This window comes from Stegodyphus dumicola, chromosome 6 (assembly GCF_044657685.1).
Source record: "Stegodyphus dumicola isolate Sdum_Otavi_A_Nest chromosome 6, ASM4465768v1".
Taxonomy (NCBI): domain Eukaryota; kingdom Metazoa; phylum Arthropoda; class Arachnida; order Araneae; family Eresidae; genus Stegodyphus; species Stegodyphus dumicola.
In genome coordinates this window covers 205,733,703-205,752,881 of record NC_140773.1, presented here as the reverse complement: position 1 = coordinate 205,752,881, position 19,179 = coordinate 205,733,703, and the positions used below count along the sequence as shown (strand labels likewise).

The 19,179-nt window shown below is 35.0% G+C and overlaps 1 protein-coding gene across 1 annotated transcript; it reads left to right on the top strand.

Annotated features, from left to right (window-relative positions):
- The first annotated feature begins 2,080 nt into the window (after positions 1-2,080).
- On the top strand, positions 2,081-18,519 carry LOC118193273 (uncharacterized). The gene is made up of 4 exons (XM_035364326.2): positions 2,081-2,237; positions 8,096-8,203; positions 11,201-11,589; positions 18,124-18,519. Exons 1-4 carry the CDS (start codon positions 2,229-2,231, stop codon positions 18,293-18,295), a joined length of 678 nt encoding a protein of 225 aa, XP_035220217.1. The 5' UTR covers positions 2,081-2,228; the 3' UTR covers positions 18,296-18,519.
- The last annotated feature ends 660 nt before the right edge of the window (positions 18,520-19,179 follow it).

The following is a 19,179-nucleotide window of genomic DNA, read 5'->3' as shown; positions in this document are numbered from 1 at the left end:
TATACTCTCAAAAGTGATGTGAAATCCTGTTAAAGAGAATTTAAATACTCCACACGCTCATTTTCAATTTTACCAAAAAAATAAATAAATAAATAAATAAATAAAAAAAAAAAATAAATAAATAAAGTACACCTTTTTAATCTATATTTTAATTTGTTTAACTTTTAATTTTTAATTTGTTAATAACTGTAGATATTTTAAGGACTGTTAGCATACCACATAATTAAACTCTGTCTATTTAGCGTTGTTGTTGTTGCTATTGCTCACTTGTCTGACCTATAGTCAGCCTAAGCAAACGAAATTGCTCGTGGCAAGGAGCGCAAGTTTACGTCTGTCGTTGGCAACAGCCCTGAGCATCTTACAAGTGACAGTGCGATTTAGCTCAGTTCCGCCCCCCCCCCCAGTTTTGATGGAAATCACCCCGGGGACGGGTCTGAGGATCTCTCAACCATAGATTCTCTTTCCGTTGCATGGCCATAACTTTGGCCTTAGGTCGGAGGTTCATGCTACGGCGTTTCGGTCTCGCACCCCTCTTCTCCTAACTACAACCTCTCGAGAGGACTTTCGGGCTCTCCGATATTTAGAGTGCCCCCATGCCGCACGAACACTATACATTTACAAGCATCCATGCCTTTTCCGGCACTCGAAGCTGGGCCCTTCGGCACGGCAATCAGCGACGCTAACCACTATACAGGTTGGGCGACCTGTCTATTTATAATTTACATGTCATTTTCTAAAAATATGAGGCGTTTTATTTTCAGTAGCATAAGCATATTATATTGTATCTTAATATCAGTTATATAGTCTTCTTATTTATAAAATACGGAAAAATTAATTTTTTATGATTTGTGAATAATCAAAATGTACAAATGATAACTTCTATTTGAGATACGAGAAGCAATTTTCTGTCAAAATACCGATTTTCTTGATAACTGAAATTTGAAACTTACAGTAACTGTCAGTAGCTGTTATTACACTTTGTTATAAGCTCAAACATCTTAAGTAGCTGTAGAGTCTGTTAGACTTTATTTAGCAGGAAACACGAAAAAGCAGCGAATCTCTCTCCAGGATTCAAACTACAAAGCTTCCAAATGATTGCAAGACGAGCTACCATTTGTACCATAAAGGCACGTAGTGGGAAAGGCGAAAATTCCTTACCATCTCCCCTACTTAAAGGGTGACGGGGAAAGAGACCCATTCACCAAACCCAGGTGGAAATGAATTATCGTCTACTAATATTTAGCAGCGCAATTAAATTTTTCTCAACATGAAACGTGAGAAGTTAGTTTTGCTCTCTTTGGGAATCGAACTCCGGATGTTCCGATTGCCACTCGGACGTGTACCAGTTACACGACGAACTCCTAAGGCAGCATTCGCCCAAGATGGAGCATGCAATAATATAATATAGCGATGGTGTATATTATGGAGAGTTTGGCATCATATCACGGCAAAGAAATTTTCAAGAAGCATGATACCACAATTATCTTCATTTTTAAACCTAATTTCGCTGAATTTCAGCTTCATAACGAAGAATTTACACTAAATGTTAATTTAAGCTTTATATGCCAAAAATGGGATGATTTTAATGTTCCCTACAAAAATATTGCTGAGAAACGTGGCCTTCATTATGAAGGCTGCCGACCTTTAAGAAAATTTATGTGATATTATGACATTGGTTTTATCAAGCAAGCTACGTGCACATCCGAAGTCTTGTTACTTACAACAAAACAGCTAAATATTTCATTTTTTATTTTTGCCAACATCCCCCACACAGATTTCTCAGGACACACCAAGATATTCTCCCACTTTCTCTACGATCGAGGTCGAACCTCTGAGAGAGGTGGGTCGATCTGAAGAAAGTAAATAAAACACAAAGAAGAAAAAGGAATAATGAACCAGTGACCAAAAGATAACGCATACTTGGGACCACTTCCCTCCCGCCACCAACTCTTTTGTTTCTAGCATTGTGTCCAACAGAAGAAAGTTTCATAATATCAGTGACATTTCAGGGACATCGATGAGGATCGGATTCATTCGGAATTCCATTGCAGGAGAAGACAGATAATTAAAAAAAGAAAAAAAGAAAAAAAAAAAAAAAAAGAAATGATAATGGAAATCAGATCACGGATTTGACTATATAAACTCTGGGTGGAGCTTTGAGAATCCACAGTTCCTCACATAACTTTCTGTTTGAAGGTGCATTTTTCTTTCATCCCTCAGGTTTCAGCATGTTCGTGGTAAGTTAATTTTCAGAATAAAATTTTTATGCATTTAAATTAATAACCTAATGTAAGTATAAGGAACTATGCGCACATAAAATAATAGCTGATAAAAATTATGTAAATATTTCAAATTAAAAAAAATTGTATTTTTACTTCCTTGCACGAAGTGAAGGAAGTATTGTAATCACGAAGAATTCCGGGTACCATATTTCAACGAAACTATCCATTTTGATAGTTATCGAATGCAATTTAATGATGTATTTGCTTGATATTTGTACTTAAAGACAGAATGAACGATTCTTTCTCCCCAAACGAATTATAAAACTGATTTAAAATGGATTCAGAGGAGATTCTTTTTTCATGGCGTTTGTACGTACGTATTTCGCATAACTCAAAAACGAATAAGAGCATTGAAATTTTGTATATAGGACTGCTGTAACATGTAGATGTGTACTCCTCTTTTGGTTGCAATCGACCACACCAAACATACATAAATATATGTATATATATATATATATCCACTCTGTTGCTCGCCTCACTGAGATCAGTTTCTTTCTTCTTATAAGTTTGTAAATTTTGCATTTTTTGCTTTAAAATGATTCAATTAGGTTTTTCTTGTCTTCCAGTGAAGGTTTTTATGCCTTTAGTTAACTGCACGTTATAATTGTAGAAATGTCAACAATTTAAATGTTGTTTAAGTGCGGCTAAACCTAATTTTTTGCCATAGCAGCCATATGTGTTTACACTTGAAACTTAGGAGAATAGTGGATTTGTTGCCAATCTAGAAAATTAAGCTTCGCAACAACAAAACAACGTCTTCTTGTATTATTGCGAATTAAATTATGCTTAATTCATTTTGAAATTATCATTTAAGTTATTAAATTCTGCCATATATTGACTCAGCATAGCGTCCACAAGAAATTCAGTTTATACTTCTTCAGTGTCTTTTTGCCGAGTGAGAACAAAAGCAAACTTTCAGTTTTTTTTTCCACTAAAAACTCTGCCTTCTTGCCTGTTGACCAAATTGCTTCTTTTTGCGTAGAAACTGTAATTTTAATTGTAAAAATTTTTTAAATTGTTTTAACTGTATTTGGTGTTTTATATTTTTCTATATATTTCAATTTTTAATATAGATTTTTTGAGTTTTTATGTATTTTTGCCTTGTATCGAAGTGAGAAGGGAATTATTTGAATGAGAAATATATCTCTAATGATATTCGAGGAAATAAGTTTAAATGAAATGCAGAAAAAAATGCGTACAATTAAATATTTCGTACAAGTAGGTCATGTAGAGTACACATCAGATTTGTTCGTCTTGAAAACAAAAGTTTTAGCTTAAGGTATCGGACTACGTTTGACTGCCGAATTTTAGAAAATACTCTACAAATGAATCTATTATTAGTGTTATTTAGCAGAATACTACTTAAAATTACAGAAAGAGGTAATAAACATGTTATCAAAGTAAAAGTTTTGTTTTTTTTTTCCTTACATTTTTAGTTAAAATTGTGTGAAATTTCAGAATTACTAGATATGTTACAGCAGAAATTACTAGATATGTTGTCAATATTTTATTTTTATTTCTGCCACTAATATTTATTAAGATATAAGGAATTGAATAAACTAAAATCTAAGTGATAAAATAAAATATCTGTTAAATATTCCTGTTTGAGTGCATGTATTAGCTATTTTTCAGAAATTTTCTCCCTTTTCATTTACAAAAGAATATTAGATAAGTGCATAAACTTAAATGTTTAATATATTTAATTCATAGTAATTTCCTAGAATATTAGTGGAAATTTTCATAAAATTGCTTTAAGTTAACTTTTTTTTCATAACAGAAAAGTTCACAAAAATCAAGATTTTCAAAAAATAGGTATAATGTAATACAAACACAAACAGAAGGGAAAAAATTGCCACTTATGAAAATTAAATTGCAAAACTAATCATGTTCCCAGGCACTTAATAACAAAAAGAAAGGTTCGAAACCATCTTTTGAACAAAAAGTATTCAAAAGAAAAATTCTTTTCTTAAAGTTATTTAGAGGAGTTTGTGTACCTTCTGACATCAACTTCCGGGTTCTTAAAAAGAAATTTTCGGCTTACGGCGTATGACAAGAACAGCTATAATTCTGTTTCTAACGACTAAAGAGGTTAAATTTCGTTTAATATATTTATTAAAAAATACATAAATAATAATAATAATCCAAAGGAAAAATTCAAATTTATATTTATTTTCTATATGAAATCTGAAGGTTGGTACATGTGTGTATTTAATTATGGCAAAGCACACGAGGGCTATCTGCCTAAGGGGAGGGATGCCTTTCGTGGAGAACTTTCTAAGGGAAACTGGCTCGTATACACGTTACACATGGGGAAAACCACGAAAACGCCCATGCAGCCAGCGCGTTCGCGGGATTCGGACCTCGGACCGAACTACCAGTGTTCAGCGACTTTACCGCTCGGCCGCTGGTGGGCCGGTTGGTACATGAAAGAAATTTCTATTGAGTACTCTTTGTAAGTTAAACATGTTCATAGCTAAATATTAAATTTTGAGGCCGATATTTACTTCAAATAATTATAATATCTTCAATTAACCACTTACTAACTTACATTTTAACTTAAAATACACAAATTAAGTATAAATAATTATTACTTATTCTTTTTTTATTACTTATTTAAACTGTTCTGACACATGACATTTCTAAAGCCTGTAGCTTTGGAGTTGAAATTAATAGAAACTATCTTTATCGCAGATTTTGCATATACATCGACCAGATGGGTTCTTTTCTTAGATTTTGCCACAGAGTTTTACTCCTTTATTTAACGTTTTGGTCTCAAATGAGACTGTCAGGCGACTTTCGCTCCATCTACGAAAATAGAAAACAACTAACAGACAGAGAAGAAAGTTTAAAAAAACATTTTTGTTTAAGTCTTTGAATTTAACAAATGCATAACTTTGTGCTCATAATTTGACCTTCGCAGTTTGCAGAGTTTTGGATAACATAAAATGTGAATTAAAATTCAGTATTAATTTAAAACTGGAGATTTTCAAATGTAAAAGTTTAACAAGCATTGGCTCAGTTTGAACTAAATATTAATTAAAGAATAACACTGGAAAAAGGCTAACGCCAGTTAACGTGTATTTCTCAGAGCTGGGTTATAAAATAATATAACGGTCAGCATCGCTGCAAAACTTCTCTCTTTAACTTTCGAGAAATCCGTTTCTATACACAACGTACCTCGCCTATAATTTGTAGAGAGGTAGAGATAAGTGGAAGTGATAGCGTAGTTTAAATAACAAGAAAATGAAATAAAGTAAAGAAATAAAAAGTAGAAAAAACTGAAGTCTTTCAGAGTTTACATTACGCCCAAAGGGAACTTTTTTTAAAAAACGTTTTGGGTGTAACATTTATTTATTAAATATCATGTTCTTCGAAGTTAAGCCACCAAACTCAAATCAACAGCAATATAAAAAATAATTGAAAAAGGGCATATCTTTAGAAATTTCGATACACAGTCTTGAGGGCTGGAAATAAAGGTGTTTTTTTTTTCCGTACAGTGTTGCAATCGCTTGCTTTAAAATCTCCGTTTATCAAAAATTCGTTTAAGTTTTACAAAATATGAAATAGATAATAAAACCAGTTCCAAATTCGGGCTTCCAGATGCCCATATTAGAGTGGAGGACCAAGTTATTCAAAGTTTGATGTCTTTAGATACCTGCTCCGAAAAAATGCATTAAAATCTTTTTAGATTGTAGGAAATGGACGAAATACTATTTTATACTTGTGTTCTGCGTAACTGCAATTTAACTTTAGAAGCTTTAATACCAGTACACATGTTAGTGATAAGTTTATTTTTATCTGGAAGCTCTTTTTTGAGAATATTTAATTGTCTGGTTAAACCAAAAAGAAATGCTAAATTGCAAAAAGAAATCCATGTATCATTAAGTAGCTCGTCGATGGTTTTACTTTTGTGTATCGTGAACATTTTGATTTCATTTTTAAAAATAAAAATCCGGTTTAATACAACTTTCCGACTTAACCAGCTTATTTTTTTATAATAAATAATTTTTCAGTTTTCACATTCAACTTCTTCAAGCTTGAAACAAGCAAGAAAGCAAGAAAGAAATTTACAGTGTTATTATTATTCAAAACTACAGTGTTATTTTGAGAATTTCTTGCTTCTTCAAGCAAGCAAGAAATTCTCAAAATAACACAGCTCGTCCACGGACAAATTTTGCTGTTTTACTTACTGTTTTCATAGCACTATTCATGTGCAAACTTTTGGAATAAAGTGCTTCTTGATGAATAATGCAATGTGTAGTGTCAAAAAAGTTTCCTAAATATTTTTCTTTCTTCGTATTTCTTAATTTAATTCCTATTAGTTTTATTTACTTATTGATACAGATCACTTGGCATATAAGCATACAGTGACAAAGACTAATCTCTGTGTGACTAAAACTTTTCCGATGACAACATGTCAGCGGTGAATCTCTGACTGTGATGATCCGTGGTGTCTGAGCAGAAAAGTTTAGTCTAGTTATACTCCCTTGAGGAGAGTCTGGGCTGGATGTTCCGGAACCGACCACTTGTTTGAGAGGAGACATGGAATCTGGTCTGGCCTTCTGAGAGGGTGGACTAGCTAATAATTCCTCAGCCCATATCGGCCCCTGCGGGTTGGCGTTAAGGTTACTTTTAGTGGCTCGTCATTTTAGTGACACTGTAGCCCAACGGTTACTCTTCATGTCACTGATTCACATCTGCTCGGTTTTCATTGACTTGAGTAGTAGTTATGGGTTGACTTATTGCCTCTTCTTGTCACCAGTATACCTCTGCTCCGTTTTTGCGAGTGACTTGAGTAGTGCTCAAGGATTGACTGACTTGTTTGGCTCTATTTCGCTTGTCGACCATTGTGTCTACTTTGATTTTGGCAAGTAGATTTGAATGGACACCACAGGTCGTCTTACCAAATTAGCTCTGGTGGGCTTATGTGTTACGTGTTGTATTTACGACATTCAAAGGTTACATTTAGTGGCTCGTCATTTTTAGTGACGATATAGCCCAACTGCTATCCGGCGCATTCTCTGACACAGACCCCACCCTGTTATGAGCCTTGGGCTGGGGTAATTGTGGGATTTAACGTAAAGAAATGGCTACCGTTATTAGGTTACAATCAAGGCCTCGTCACTTGAATGGTCGAAAAGCCACAAATTATCATTTAGTGACTCGCCACTTTAGTGATGCAAAATCCTCACGGTATCTATGACTCGTCATCGTAGTGACGCTTTATAGTAAAATACATTTGGTTATTTGTTCTTAATCGTCATGACGATCTTACACCTATACATTAAAGCTATCAGCATGCGTAGATTCCGGAGGGATTACCTCTAGATGTCCTCCTCTTTGCTGGGTCCAAATAGGGCACTATTCTCAGAGCCACCAACCTGTAGCGTCTGTACGGGCCTGTACGAATTACATCCCGGACGTCACTATTAATCTCTAATAAATATGTAATAGTGCACAGTGAGGGTGACGCTCCAGTTCTCTGTCCCTGTTACTAAAACTATAAATATAGTATTCACAACATAATTATTATAGCAATTATTACAGAATTGTGATACAAACAACATAATTACTACGTAACAAAAATGTGCTTATGAGTCTCGTAGTATTGCTTCAGGAACCGGATGCGTCCCGCGGCCAGTTTGAGACATTATCTTAGTTGGTTGTATTGTTTGTCTTAGATGTTTGTATTTTGCTCAAGGTATGCAGTCAGTTAGGTTTACTCTAACTCAAACAGTAATCTGTAAAAGGAATTATCACTGGACTTTGTTGTTGCTTGTATGATTAATAGAAACACATTCCTTTCCTCTTAGGCTTTCCTGTTGGCTTCCTTAGCTGTTCTTAGCAGTGGAACTCCAGCTGTTCTTAGGCCCGCGTTTTACAGTCAACCTGCTCCTGTAATCGTGCCAGTACGATATACGGTAAGTTTATCTTTTAAGAGTTATTTAAGATGACTGATTTGCTTTCCTCAATTTATGAATGCTAACGAACATGTATTTTAGCAGACAAAATTTTATTATTTTGATGGATAAGTTTTTAAAACTTTTTGGATACTTTGATATTAAAATTTGTCTTTTTGGAAAAGATCGGTCATATTTACTTTGCATTAGTATCTGATAAATTAGGCGCAATTTTAGGAGCAATGAGTGTTAAAATTTAATGCTTTACTAGCTATTAAACTTTCATGATAATGCTGTAATAATGTAAAGTTATTCATAATTCAATGAAATATTTCAAAATTTATAACAAATTATTGGAATCAACTTTCGTTGCATTGAAAGAAAGGGAAACTCACCAAGTGATTTTTTTTACATATTCCGAAACTGATCTCAAAGTACCTACCTTTATTAATACGAAAAATGTTTACACGATGTTACTTCTCAAACTAGTAGCAGTACGTCAGGATCAATTAAATCGTTAATACTGCTGAGAAAACTCTGGAGATTAGCGGAAATGGAGATAAAGGAATAGTTTTTTAAAAGCATCCCAAAAATTGTTGTAGGAGACTAAATCCGAAGACTGGATTAGCCATCGAATTAACTCATCATCTTGTAGTCTTGTGCCCTGCCCACTTTAGTGGTCAATTTTAATTGAGATATTTTAGCAAATAACCTTTACTTCAGTGAAACACCATTCAAAATAATATTTTGATTAAAATGTGAAAAAAATCCCTCGAAAAAGAAACTGTGTCTGATAGGCTTCAAAGTTCACAGAGTTTTATTTCCCCGTCTACTCCAATTAAGGTTTCCTTTTGCTTTAATTTTAAATGCATATCATTTGCTGCGAATAGTACATCAATGGGATACTCAAATTCTAGTTTTACTCTATGAAACTGATCCTCAAGGAATACTATTTTGAATCATTTGCTTGATACAGAACATTCTGTGCGTTTGTATGATATATGATCTTATGCGAACAGATAGTCATTTGCTGGATTTGCAAAATTTAGCACCTTGAATTTCGTCAAAATACAACATATTTCTGCAGATATGATTTGAGGTGACAAGTAAATGTGGAAGGTATTGATATGATACATATCACGGATTGTCCCAGATATCCAAACATTTACATTAAAATTTTCTGATCTAAGTATGAATGATATACTAAAAAAGATGTATGATTTCATCTGATATCTTCCAATAGACACTTTTCCCTTCATGCAGCATTAGTATTATCTCCATAAGTTTCATAATGCATTGAAACCTAATGCAGGATGTGCTCCTAATAGCTTCATTTGCATAGTAAACTGAATTTCAACAAATAAAGTCACAAGTTGTACTCGTACTTCTTAGTATGTACCCATTTCAAAGATCATTTCGAGCTTTTCTCTCATTAGGAAATATTAAAGCAAGGTATATTAGTATAAGTACACGTATGGACATGATTTAGTAGACTGCAAAATAAGTAAAACAATTAGCTGAAAACTATGCTTCGTAGGAGTTTTTAGAAAAAACAAACAGTTCTTTTTGTTTTTTTTTTGTTTTTTTTTTTGCAAGCAAGATTGCCTTGCAGTCGTAAATTTTGTTTATCTATCCAGATGCTCCCCTTCTCTTTTCTTTCTGAGACTGAGTTTAAAGTAGATTATTTTCCATTTAACATTGTAGAGACATTACATTTTATTAAAGCATGAGACGTGAAAAATGAGCAGTGTAGTCGCCTGGACCTCTCGAACACGCACCGAATGTGTTACCGTTACTCCACGAACGCACACGGAAAGGAGGGAGAAGATGTCTTATAACTTTAAGAATTAAAACATCTGCAATTAAAACAATAACGAATATAACGAAACGATATCCAGGAATTAGGTTTTTCTGTTTACATCTTAACAAGCAATATTTACTTATGAAGTACTCAACACTTATTATTACACCACACTCAACAGTAACAGAATGCAATTGAGGACAGTTAATCGTCCATCTCTATAAGTTGAAATAGACACAGAAGAAGAATTAATAAAGTCTTTTAAAATCAGTCCAGATCATAGAATACCACTCGAGACTAAGTTCGTATGCAATTAAACAGTTTCTCTTGTAGAGACATTTCGATTTTTTTTAAGCAGGAGACGACAAGATATAGGCTTCCTCTTACCGTCAACTTAATGACACAAAGAGTTCCATCTCCTCGTAGAACCAGGCACAAACGATCGATCCCTGTCCTCGCACCTGCTGCATCGTTTTTGCGGCACCGATCGTTGTGTATCATTTGCTACCTGTCGGTCGCTTGGGCTGCCCATTGCAGAGAGACATCATCGAGCGTACCCGGGACGCCACCCAGGACTACTAGAGTCGTCAGCTATAGGACCTGTCAGACCCACTGGCCGACCAATAAGTGATCTTTCCAGGGCTTCAGAACCACAAGGTTCATAATTTGTATTCCTCTGCAGCCGAAACTGCCTAGGTACAGATCTTAACCAGTAGCTTCGCAGAGTTTTTTATGTTGACTCCTGGGAGGAATCATGCAAGAGACGTGAAAAATAAGTAATGCTCTTGCCGGTATTCGAACTTGGACCTCTCGAATGCGCGCCGAATGTGCTACCACTACACCACAAAAGCATACTAGAAGGAGGGAGAAAATACCTTATATTCTAATAAAACACCCAGTACTTTATTATAGCCTAGTAGCATCAGTTTAAAAAATCTGTTTGGCGTATGATTTTGAGACAATGTAACACTTGATAATGAATGATGATTATTTAACCAAATATGCTGTTTAATCCTCACATGAAGCAAATAAAGTGAGAGGTCATTTCCTGTGGCACATAAATTAACTTTTAGAGGAGATATGATAACTATTCTTACAATCTTCCGTAGAGGATAATGCACATGTAAAGAATACTTTGTGGGATTTTCCACCGTGCGCCCTTATTATATTTTATTTTTGTTACAATTATTCATTAAGAATTTGTTTCGTTAATGTAGGCACCAGTGGTTTTGAAAGAATCACCGAAACCCTACAGCTTCGGCTACGTAGCTCCAGCAAGTGGAGGAGGAAGTTCTCGCCAAGAGACGTCCGATGGCAATGGCCGGGTGACAGGATCTTACACTGTGACGGATGCGGATGGACGCGTGCGAGTAGTGGACTACTATGCCGATGAGACTGGATTCCACGCTAATGTGAAAACAAATGAGCCTGGAACTGCTAACCAAGATTCTGCTGACGTTTCTGTGCAGTCATATGCTAACACGGCACATTCAGTTGCTGCTGCTCCTGTTGTTGTGGAAGAGAAAGCCATTGCACCAGCGCCTCTGGTAGCAGCTCCTCGTGTTTATGCAGTCGCGGCACCACCTGTGAGGACAATCACTAGACGGTAAGAATAATGTTCTTGGGAAGATTAATTAATATCAACAATCATTAACAATGAAAAACATTTTCTTTGGAAACACCTTATCTATGGTAACAATCATAACACGTTATCATAAATCATAGGCTGAAAAATTCAATGAATTTACGGTTTTTTTTTATGTGCACTTCTCAATGCTTACGTAAACTAATGAAGAGAAAGAACGTAATTTGTTGAATTACTTGAAGAAATCATTATTACCATCTTCATATAATAACAAAACAGCAGGCTTTATGAAACAGTTTTATAGCTTTCTCCCAAAGTTTCATTACAGTTGAAGAAACTTGCGGATTTTCCACTGTATTTCATTTTTTAATGTTTTTTTCACTGCAAGCAGTCGTTATTGCTGAAAAAGAACTAAAGGACCACAGAGAGAGAAATCATAACAATTTCTTCTTTCTCTACATTAGCTTCGGCATTAAATTATGTTGTTATTGCAACATATAAATCTGTTTTCAGCTTGAACTAAAGAAAATAATTCAGTTCAAGCTTAAACATTAATGCAGATACAACATACGAGAAGTGTTTTCCTATCGTAGATCGTAAATCTTCCTTCGTAGTGAAATAATCGGCCTTTGAAAGGCCTTCCATATAATCTCGCAGTTCCTTAGGCATTCAAAAATAGAGTCTATAGAACGGAAAACAAGTCGACAGGTATATGCAGTGATCCTTAGATACTTGCTATTATTTTGGTATGCAGCGCAGAATTCCTATCCCTGCTCTTTCCAGATTCCTGAGTGAATCCCGAATAGGGCCTAACGTCTGAGGAAGTCTGTAAATATTAGTATTTATTCTGTATCTGAGGTATAAGCTGAGTACACAGAAACTGGTTACCTTCTGAAAAACTTATTTGATTTGTAAAACATTTTAGTTTTTAATCCGTTTAAGAGATTTCAGTAGTCTATGCGGCTGCATCTCTAATCCAGGTAATACCATGCTTACTATTATTGCGAAGCAATGACAATCTGAGAATATTGCTAATTATGTTCTTTATCGTGATCCTGATATTATGAAAATCTTTCCCCATGATACGTCAGAGGTGTTGATTTATTACTTTCTTTTATGCAACTGCATAGTAAAATATTGATTTTTCCACAGAGCAAAAAAAGCCAAACATTTATATGAAAATTTAACTATATATTTATTTATTACGTAACATTTTAAAATTATTCTATGCAAAATGCGAAAAATTCAAAACACGTATTAATTCTTATACCTTTAAAAGTAGAGAAAATTCCAAACTGTGTAATACAAGTGATTAAAACCTGAGTGTTTGTTCATGATATGATATCAGCACCTTTAGCAGAAATAATTTGAAAGTAGTATCATCGTTCGGCAATAGATGGCAGCACTAGAAACTTGTACTTCTTAATTGCATTTCCTTGGAGTTGGTTGTTAAAATCACCTTAAATATACCAATGATTTTCGTATACTAGTTTATTAAAGTAAGCAATTAAAAAAAATAATTTGGTTTTGAAAATGTGATTTAAAACCAAAATTCTAGGAATTTTTAAAAAATTTTAAATATTGTAATATTCGAAAATTTACATTGATATTTTCAAAGGTTCATAAAATTGGTATTTAAATAAGATTTTTACATTTTTATATAATGTGGAATATATGAGTACAAATAAATTATTCTTTCAGTCTTTTATTATTTAATTAGAGCTATGACAATATACAGAAACTAGGGGGATAAAATAATCTCTACCAGTCCCTTAATCCGAATTCTTTTACCTGCACTTCAGGAAATTCCAAATAAAGTGTTATAATATTAGAATTACAACATAAATAATTAATTATGAAGAAAAAATATTAAGAATCAATTAACGTTATAAAATGTTCTTAAATTAGTTTTTAAACTGTTCAAGTCGAATAAATACGAAAAGGATTAAACTTCTGTAAGTTTTCAAAATCAACGTAAGGTTGTAGATATGGTACGTGATAATGGTTTGCTTTAAATGGTAATTTCGTTTAAGTACGAAGATTTGAGAGAAGGATATAATATATGTGAAATCCTCGTTTGGAAACGTTATAGGTCTTTTCCGAGAACAACTATTGTTGTGACTAATATGTCGTGACTTATCACAGAGGCGCAGAATTAGGTCTGCTACCGGCATAGGTTTCGGACATACTGCAGCCGACGGTAAGACATCCATCTCAATTTCGAAGGGGAACCAATCGGGGTCTATAGCATTCCTTACTACTAGACAAACCTCGTGAGAGAACTTTTAGCTCTCCATGTAATTTAAGCACCCTTGTCCCTCAAAGGCCTATCACATTTACAAATGTTCAAATCTTCTCCGCGATTTGAGCCTTTTTCTCAACGATGACGGCATCCAACATTACTAACCGATAAGGGCAGCTAACGTAATTGACTGAAAATGTTTCATAATTTGAAATGCTTCATAATTTCATTCAATTTGCAAAAATGTTTCATAGTTTCATTCAATTTGCGAAAAAAGGATTCCTATCAGCGTCCAAACCTTTAAAGAGAAGAAGTATTGCTAGGTCCACCAGCGGCAGAGAGGTAAAAGCCTCTGAATATGGTCCGGGGTTTAGGTCCCGGCGACCGGACTGACTGCATGGGCGTTTTCGTGGTTTTCCCCATGCGTAACGTGGATCCGAGCCAGTTTCCCTTAAAACGGCCTCCATAGGGCATCTCTCTCTTTCTGTGTAGGGCCTAAGGGTACGTAATACTTGCTAAATTGGCTACAAATCTGCTATTCTGCTGTTTCAAATGTAAACAAACATGTCCACCCTGTTATTTAAAAATTAGGCTTAACCGCACTTAAACAGCTTTTAAATTGTTGATAATTCTTTTCTATTGTTTGCAGATTTCCTAAAGGCATTAAAAAAAAGAAATCTTGCTATTCGGCCGCCCAGACGGTGTAGCGGTTAGGGGAGCCGATTGCGTTACCAAATGGTCCGGATTCGAATCCCAGACATCTCATGGTTGTATTTGTTCGTCCCTTCATTTGAGGCAAAAGTGGTCCACCTATTTGGTGCCTCCATAATAAAGTGACCACCGCTTTTGGCCTTAGTAGCGTACAAAGTCTGTGGATGGTTTGAGCCCGCCATTGGGGAAAAAAAATATTGCTATTCTAAGGTTGGATTCTAGGTGAGTGCCCGGGTTAGGGTTTTTGTAGCTTCCCTCATATGGGACAAAATCGGATTAGTTATTCTTAAAAAAATCCTCCACAAAAATATGTCTTCCTATAGACAGATATTTTGTGTGTGGTTTGCCAAAATTAACCGACACATCCACTCTGAGAAGAGCCACAGAAGCCTAAATTGTAGCTTATTACTTACTTAAGCTTATTAAGTAAATCTCGGCCATTTAAAATTATATTAAGTTAGATGTCACGTGTGCAAATAATTATGTACCTATTACACATAATGTTTGATTATGATAATGACAGTTATCGTTTGATGAAGTGTTAAGAATTTTAAAATATATAACTGTTAAAATGTGTTAAAATATTTTAAAAACTGATATCACTCAGAGTTTAATCCCGCTTAAAGAAGGTCTGTAGTGTGTCGAGTAGAGAACCGCTGGCTGGAAATTTTAGTGATTTTTTCTGCGTACCGTGAACAGAAGACAGTTCCATTAAATAGTCATCCAGAAAGGCATCAATTCCTCTGCAGACAGACTCTTGTGTGCTTTTTTTTAATAAAATGAATCGACCCATCCCTTAACCAAAATGGAGAAACAAACTATAGAAACTCCGAAGGTCTATCATTTTCAATTTTTTTGAATGAATTTTTTTCTCATATTCTCATACTCAAAGCACAAATACACATTTCCTAATGCAAACAAGTGATTTCTCGACGCTTGTTTACGAACATGGCCCATAAATCTTTGCCTTGGAGATGGCTTTTATGTATTCATACTCATGGAGGAACTGTCAGTTAAAACTGCATTGTACTGAAACACTTCTTGAAGAATGAGTGAACTGAAAACACGTAGATTTCAACGAAGAATTAAAAACAAAATGCATCTCAATGGAAGTTTTGAGATTCTGAGAGGAATGGCCCTTCATTGCCATCAAAGACGGCTGGAAAATAATTTTCAACAGTCGCTTAAATGAATCCTATCACTAAACATAGCACCTTTTAAAAAATTAAAGTTGCGCATTAATTTTCACGTTATTTAAATTAAATGCGAGTTGGAAAGAAAAGTGATGAAGCTTATTTATGTGTGTGACTTATCTCACTTGTCTGACAGTAACATCAGAACAAGCCCACGAAATTCATCCTGGCAAGGCGTGCAAGATTGCACCTGTCGTTGGCAAAAGCCTTGAACACACAGGTGACAGTACGACTCTACTCAGTTCCGCCCTCAATTCTGATGGAGAGCATCCCGAGGGGGCGAGTCCAGAGGTCTCTCCTCCCTCTTTCCCTACCAACCCTCGAGAAGATGGTGATCTTCTCGAGAGGACTTTCGGCTCGCCGCATATTTAGAGTGCTCTCCTGCCACACAGACACTACACATTTGCAGATATCCATGCCTCCTCCGGTTTTCTTCGGTACGGCAATCAGTGTCGCTAACCGGTTGGGCGGCATAATTAATTTAAATGCAATCAATATGTTAAGCAAGTACGAAACTGAAATACCAGAGGAGCTCATAGAATGCTTGAAATATTGAAAGCGAATACCACTTTATATTAGAGTGTTAGCTATCTCACATCATTCAGCAAACGTTGCACTGAAAACTAAGATTAACACATTTCTGAAGTTAAGAGTAAATAATAATCAAGATGGGGTTTCTCATTCAACTGCTAAGGGATCAATCAAGGAATAGTATAAAGAACTAAAAATTTAATAACCATAAGTACAATGCTCTTTATTTTGTATGAGCACTAATGTGTAACACTTACCATTTCAACTCTAACTTTTCCACTGAATTCGTAATACTTTCGTATCAGAATAAAAACTGAAAAGTCGTTAAAGGAATCATACTAAGTTGGAGGCTGTCTGTAATTTCGATCAAAAATTCGTCGAGAGTGCTTACTTACAGATCACTGATGAAAATTGTTTCAAGTTGCCAATGAATTATTTTTTTAATTTATTCCTGTGTTCAAAAGGTTCGTGGGAAATACTTGTAGGCTACTTTTATCCGTAATGTAAAAGATGATTATTCAGTCATATTAGAAATAACGGCCATCAGAACATATATATTTTCTTCTGTGTTTCTGACAATCCTTGAATCATTGGTACGATGTCTCTTTAGTTACCTGTAACAGAAATAGCCGTCGTGTCTTTTTCGATAACTTGAATTACATCTACATCTATCTTGTTAAAACAGCGGAGTCAGAAGTTGAAAAATCTGGTCACCAAGATGATTTTGGCGTAACAGAGGTTTATTTCTCATCAAAGAAATCAAGCTGTTTTGTTCTAATGCCCACTGCTCAAACTGTGATATCAGTGCCGAATTGCCTAAAGATGTTTGAAGTCCTCTTGTACGGCACGATGTCACCTGATTCTCTATGGAATAATGCCATCTAACACATAAATTCAATTACAGCAAGTTTCTTGCGCATAACTATAATTATCCGCGAATGTTTTAAACAGAAAAATATCTGCATTGTAATCCATTATTGAAGGGAAAGTAAATAGTCTTTTATATTTTCCTTTACATTCCAAACTAGCTACCCGGCATGCGTTGCAATGCTACTTAAAGAAAGTATCAGTGCTTTAATTATGTTTATTGAAGTTCAATTCTATGTAAATCAGCTCGCAGTATTCGTCTGAATTGAGCAGTGCGTACACGAACTTTTTCCAGTCTTGCTTCCCGTTGCTCGTCTGTCTCAGAGAAGGCTTAAGCAGTGCTTAGTCGAACGTCTTCTATTCTTGTTTCCCGTTGATCGTTTGCTTCATACGAACGGTCTTGAAGAGTATGTACTCGAACGTTTTCCAGTTGATCGTTTGTTTCTGAAGCTCTTAATGCCTTTTTTTTTCGTGCTCGAGGTGTAGATTCATTTTGGTGGCATAATTAATTTCACAGCGAAAGTAATACTTTGTGACGATACAAATTCACTTTCAAAAGGCAAAAAAAAATGCGTGTTATGCTATAACAGGCATGTTTATGCATGCGGGTTAATGCACGAAAAATTAAACATTTTACGCTTTGCTGAACGATAACATTCTTTAAAATATTTTAATTTAGGCAATGGCAGCACATTTCTCTTAAAGAGCCGAATTTGTTGATTAAATTCGAGACAAATTAATAGAACTGTGTTTTCCCTAGTAGCAATACAATTTTTTTTATATCACCGAGTATTCTGATAAAATTTGAAATATCACGCTTTGCAGAGTGGCAACGGCGACCTTCTTGTTTTGAAGGTCGAGTGTGACAAGTTTAAGATCGGAATTAAACTATGGATTTATATGAAAGACAAACAAACAAACGCGCATTTTTTTATGTATACATATAGAAATATTAGCTCAATAAAACTTAATCTATGAATTCATTAAATGATGACTTTTTTGTTGTTCTAGGGTCGTGTCTCCTCTTCCGGTAACTTATGCTGCAGTGCCAACTTACCGCACTGTGCGGTACACACCAGTATCTCGTACGTATGGAGTCTACAATAATGGCTATATTACTCACTCGCACCCCACTCATTACACTGCTTTCCCACCTTTTCCAGGATCAGCAATCTTGAAATAGACTACTTCTTCGCATGGATGAATGATATGGAATATGGAACTGATCTATAGCGAAAGCTAAAAAGAATATTTAGGACAATAAATCAAGCATCATGTAGATAGATGTCGGATTCACCAAGGAATATGTAACCATTTCAATTATACCTTTTCGGGGGGGAATATAGAGAGTGTTTAAAAATAAATGTTTCCTATTTTAGCTTTATAAATAAAACTGCAAAATCTGTATAGTAGATTTTTTTTTAATTGAATATTCTTTCAAACGAATGGTAGTAACTATTAACATTATTACTTCATAATAACATTATTTCAACGTAATAATAACCTCTGTTACTAAATAAGGAAGCATTTGTGCGTATGCAGATATGTTCACCGCAATATGAAATACGGCGTCACTTAGAGCCCCAAATTTCAGACCCATTTGGTCCAAAATTTGGTGGCTCAACACCTTCAAGCTGCCACCTGAACATGTGCAGCTTGGAACCCGAAACTTTGAGTTTTGACAGTCTTTTTTATTTATTTCTTATACTACACAAATCTAATGAATTTTTGATTTTCAAACACGGCGAGCAAAGACAGCACTGTTCGAAATAAAACATTTTTATTTCCAGCATGCAAGACTTTTGCCATTCGGTAAAATGTGACTTTCACTTTTAGTCAACAAACTCGGATGATCCTCGCTAATCCTCTCACTAGAATCCCACACCTTGCACCAACTACTCAGAAATTTCGAGCACGTAAAGCTAGACTTTTTCCCATACTTGTTCTAAATAGTATTCTTTCTTTAGAGAACGAACTACTCCTTTGTATTATACCTGCCCTACCTAGCCATACCAACTGGAAGCAACTACATACTTCAAAATGTTGTTCTACGTCATAGAGGCAACG

What these genes read in the sequence shown, in the direction of transcription:
- LOC118193273 (XM_035364326.2), top strand. An exon ending in TCGTGCCAGTACGATATACG is followed by an intron (nt 8,204 to 11,200) that starts GTAAGTTTATCT and finishes TCGTTAATGTAG; the next exon opens with GCACCAGTGGTTTTGAAAGA. An exon ending in GTGAGGACAATCACTAGACG is followed by an intron (nt 11,590 to 18,123) that starts GTAAGAATAATG and finishes TTGTTGTTCTAG; the next exon opens with GGTCGTGTCTCCTCTTCCGG.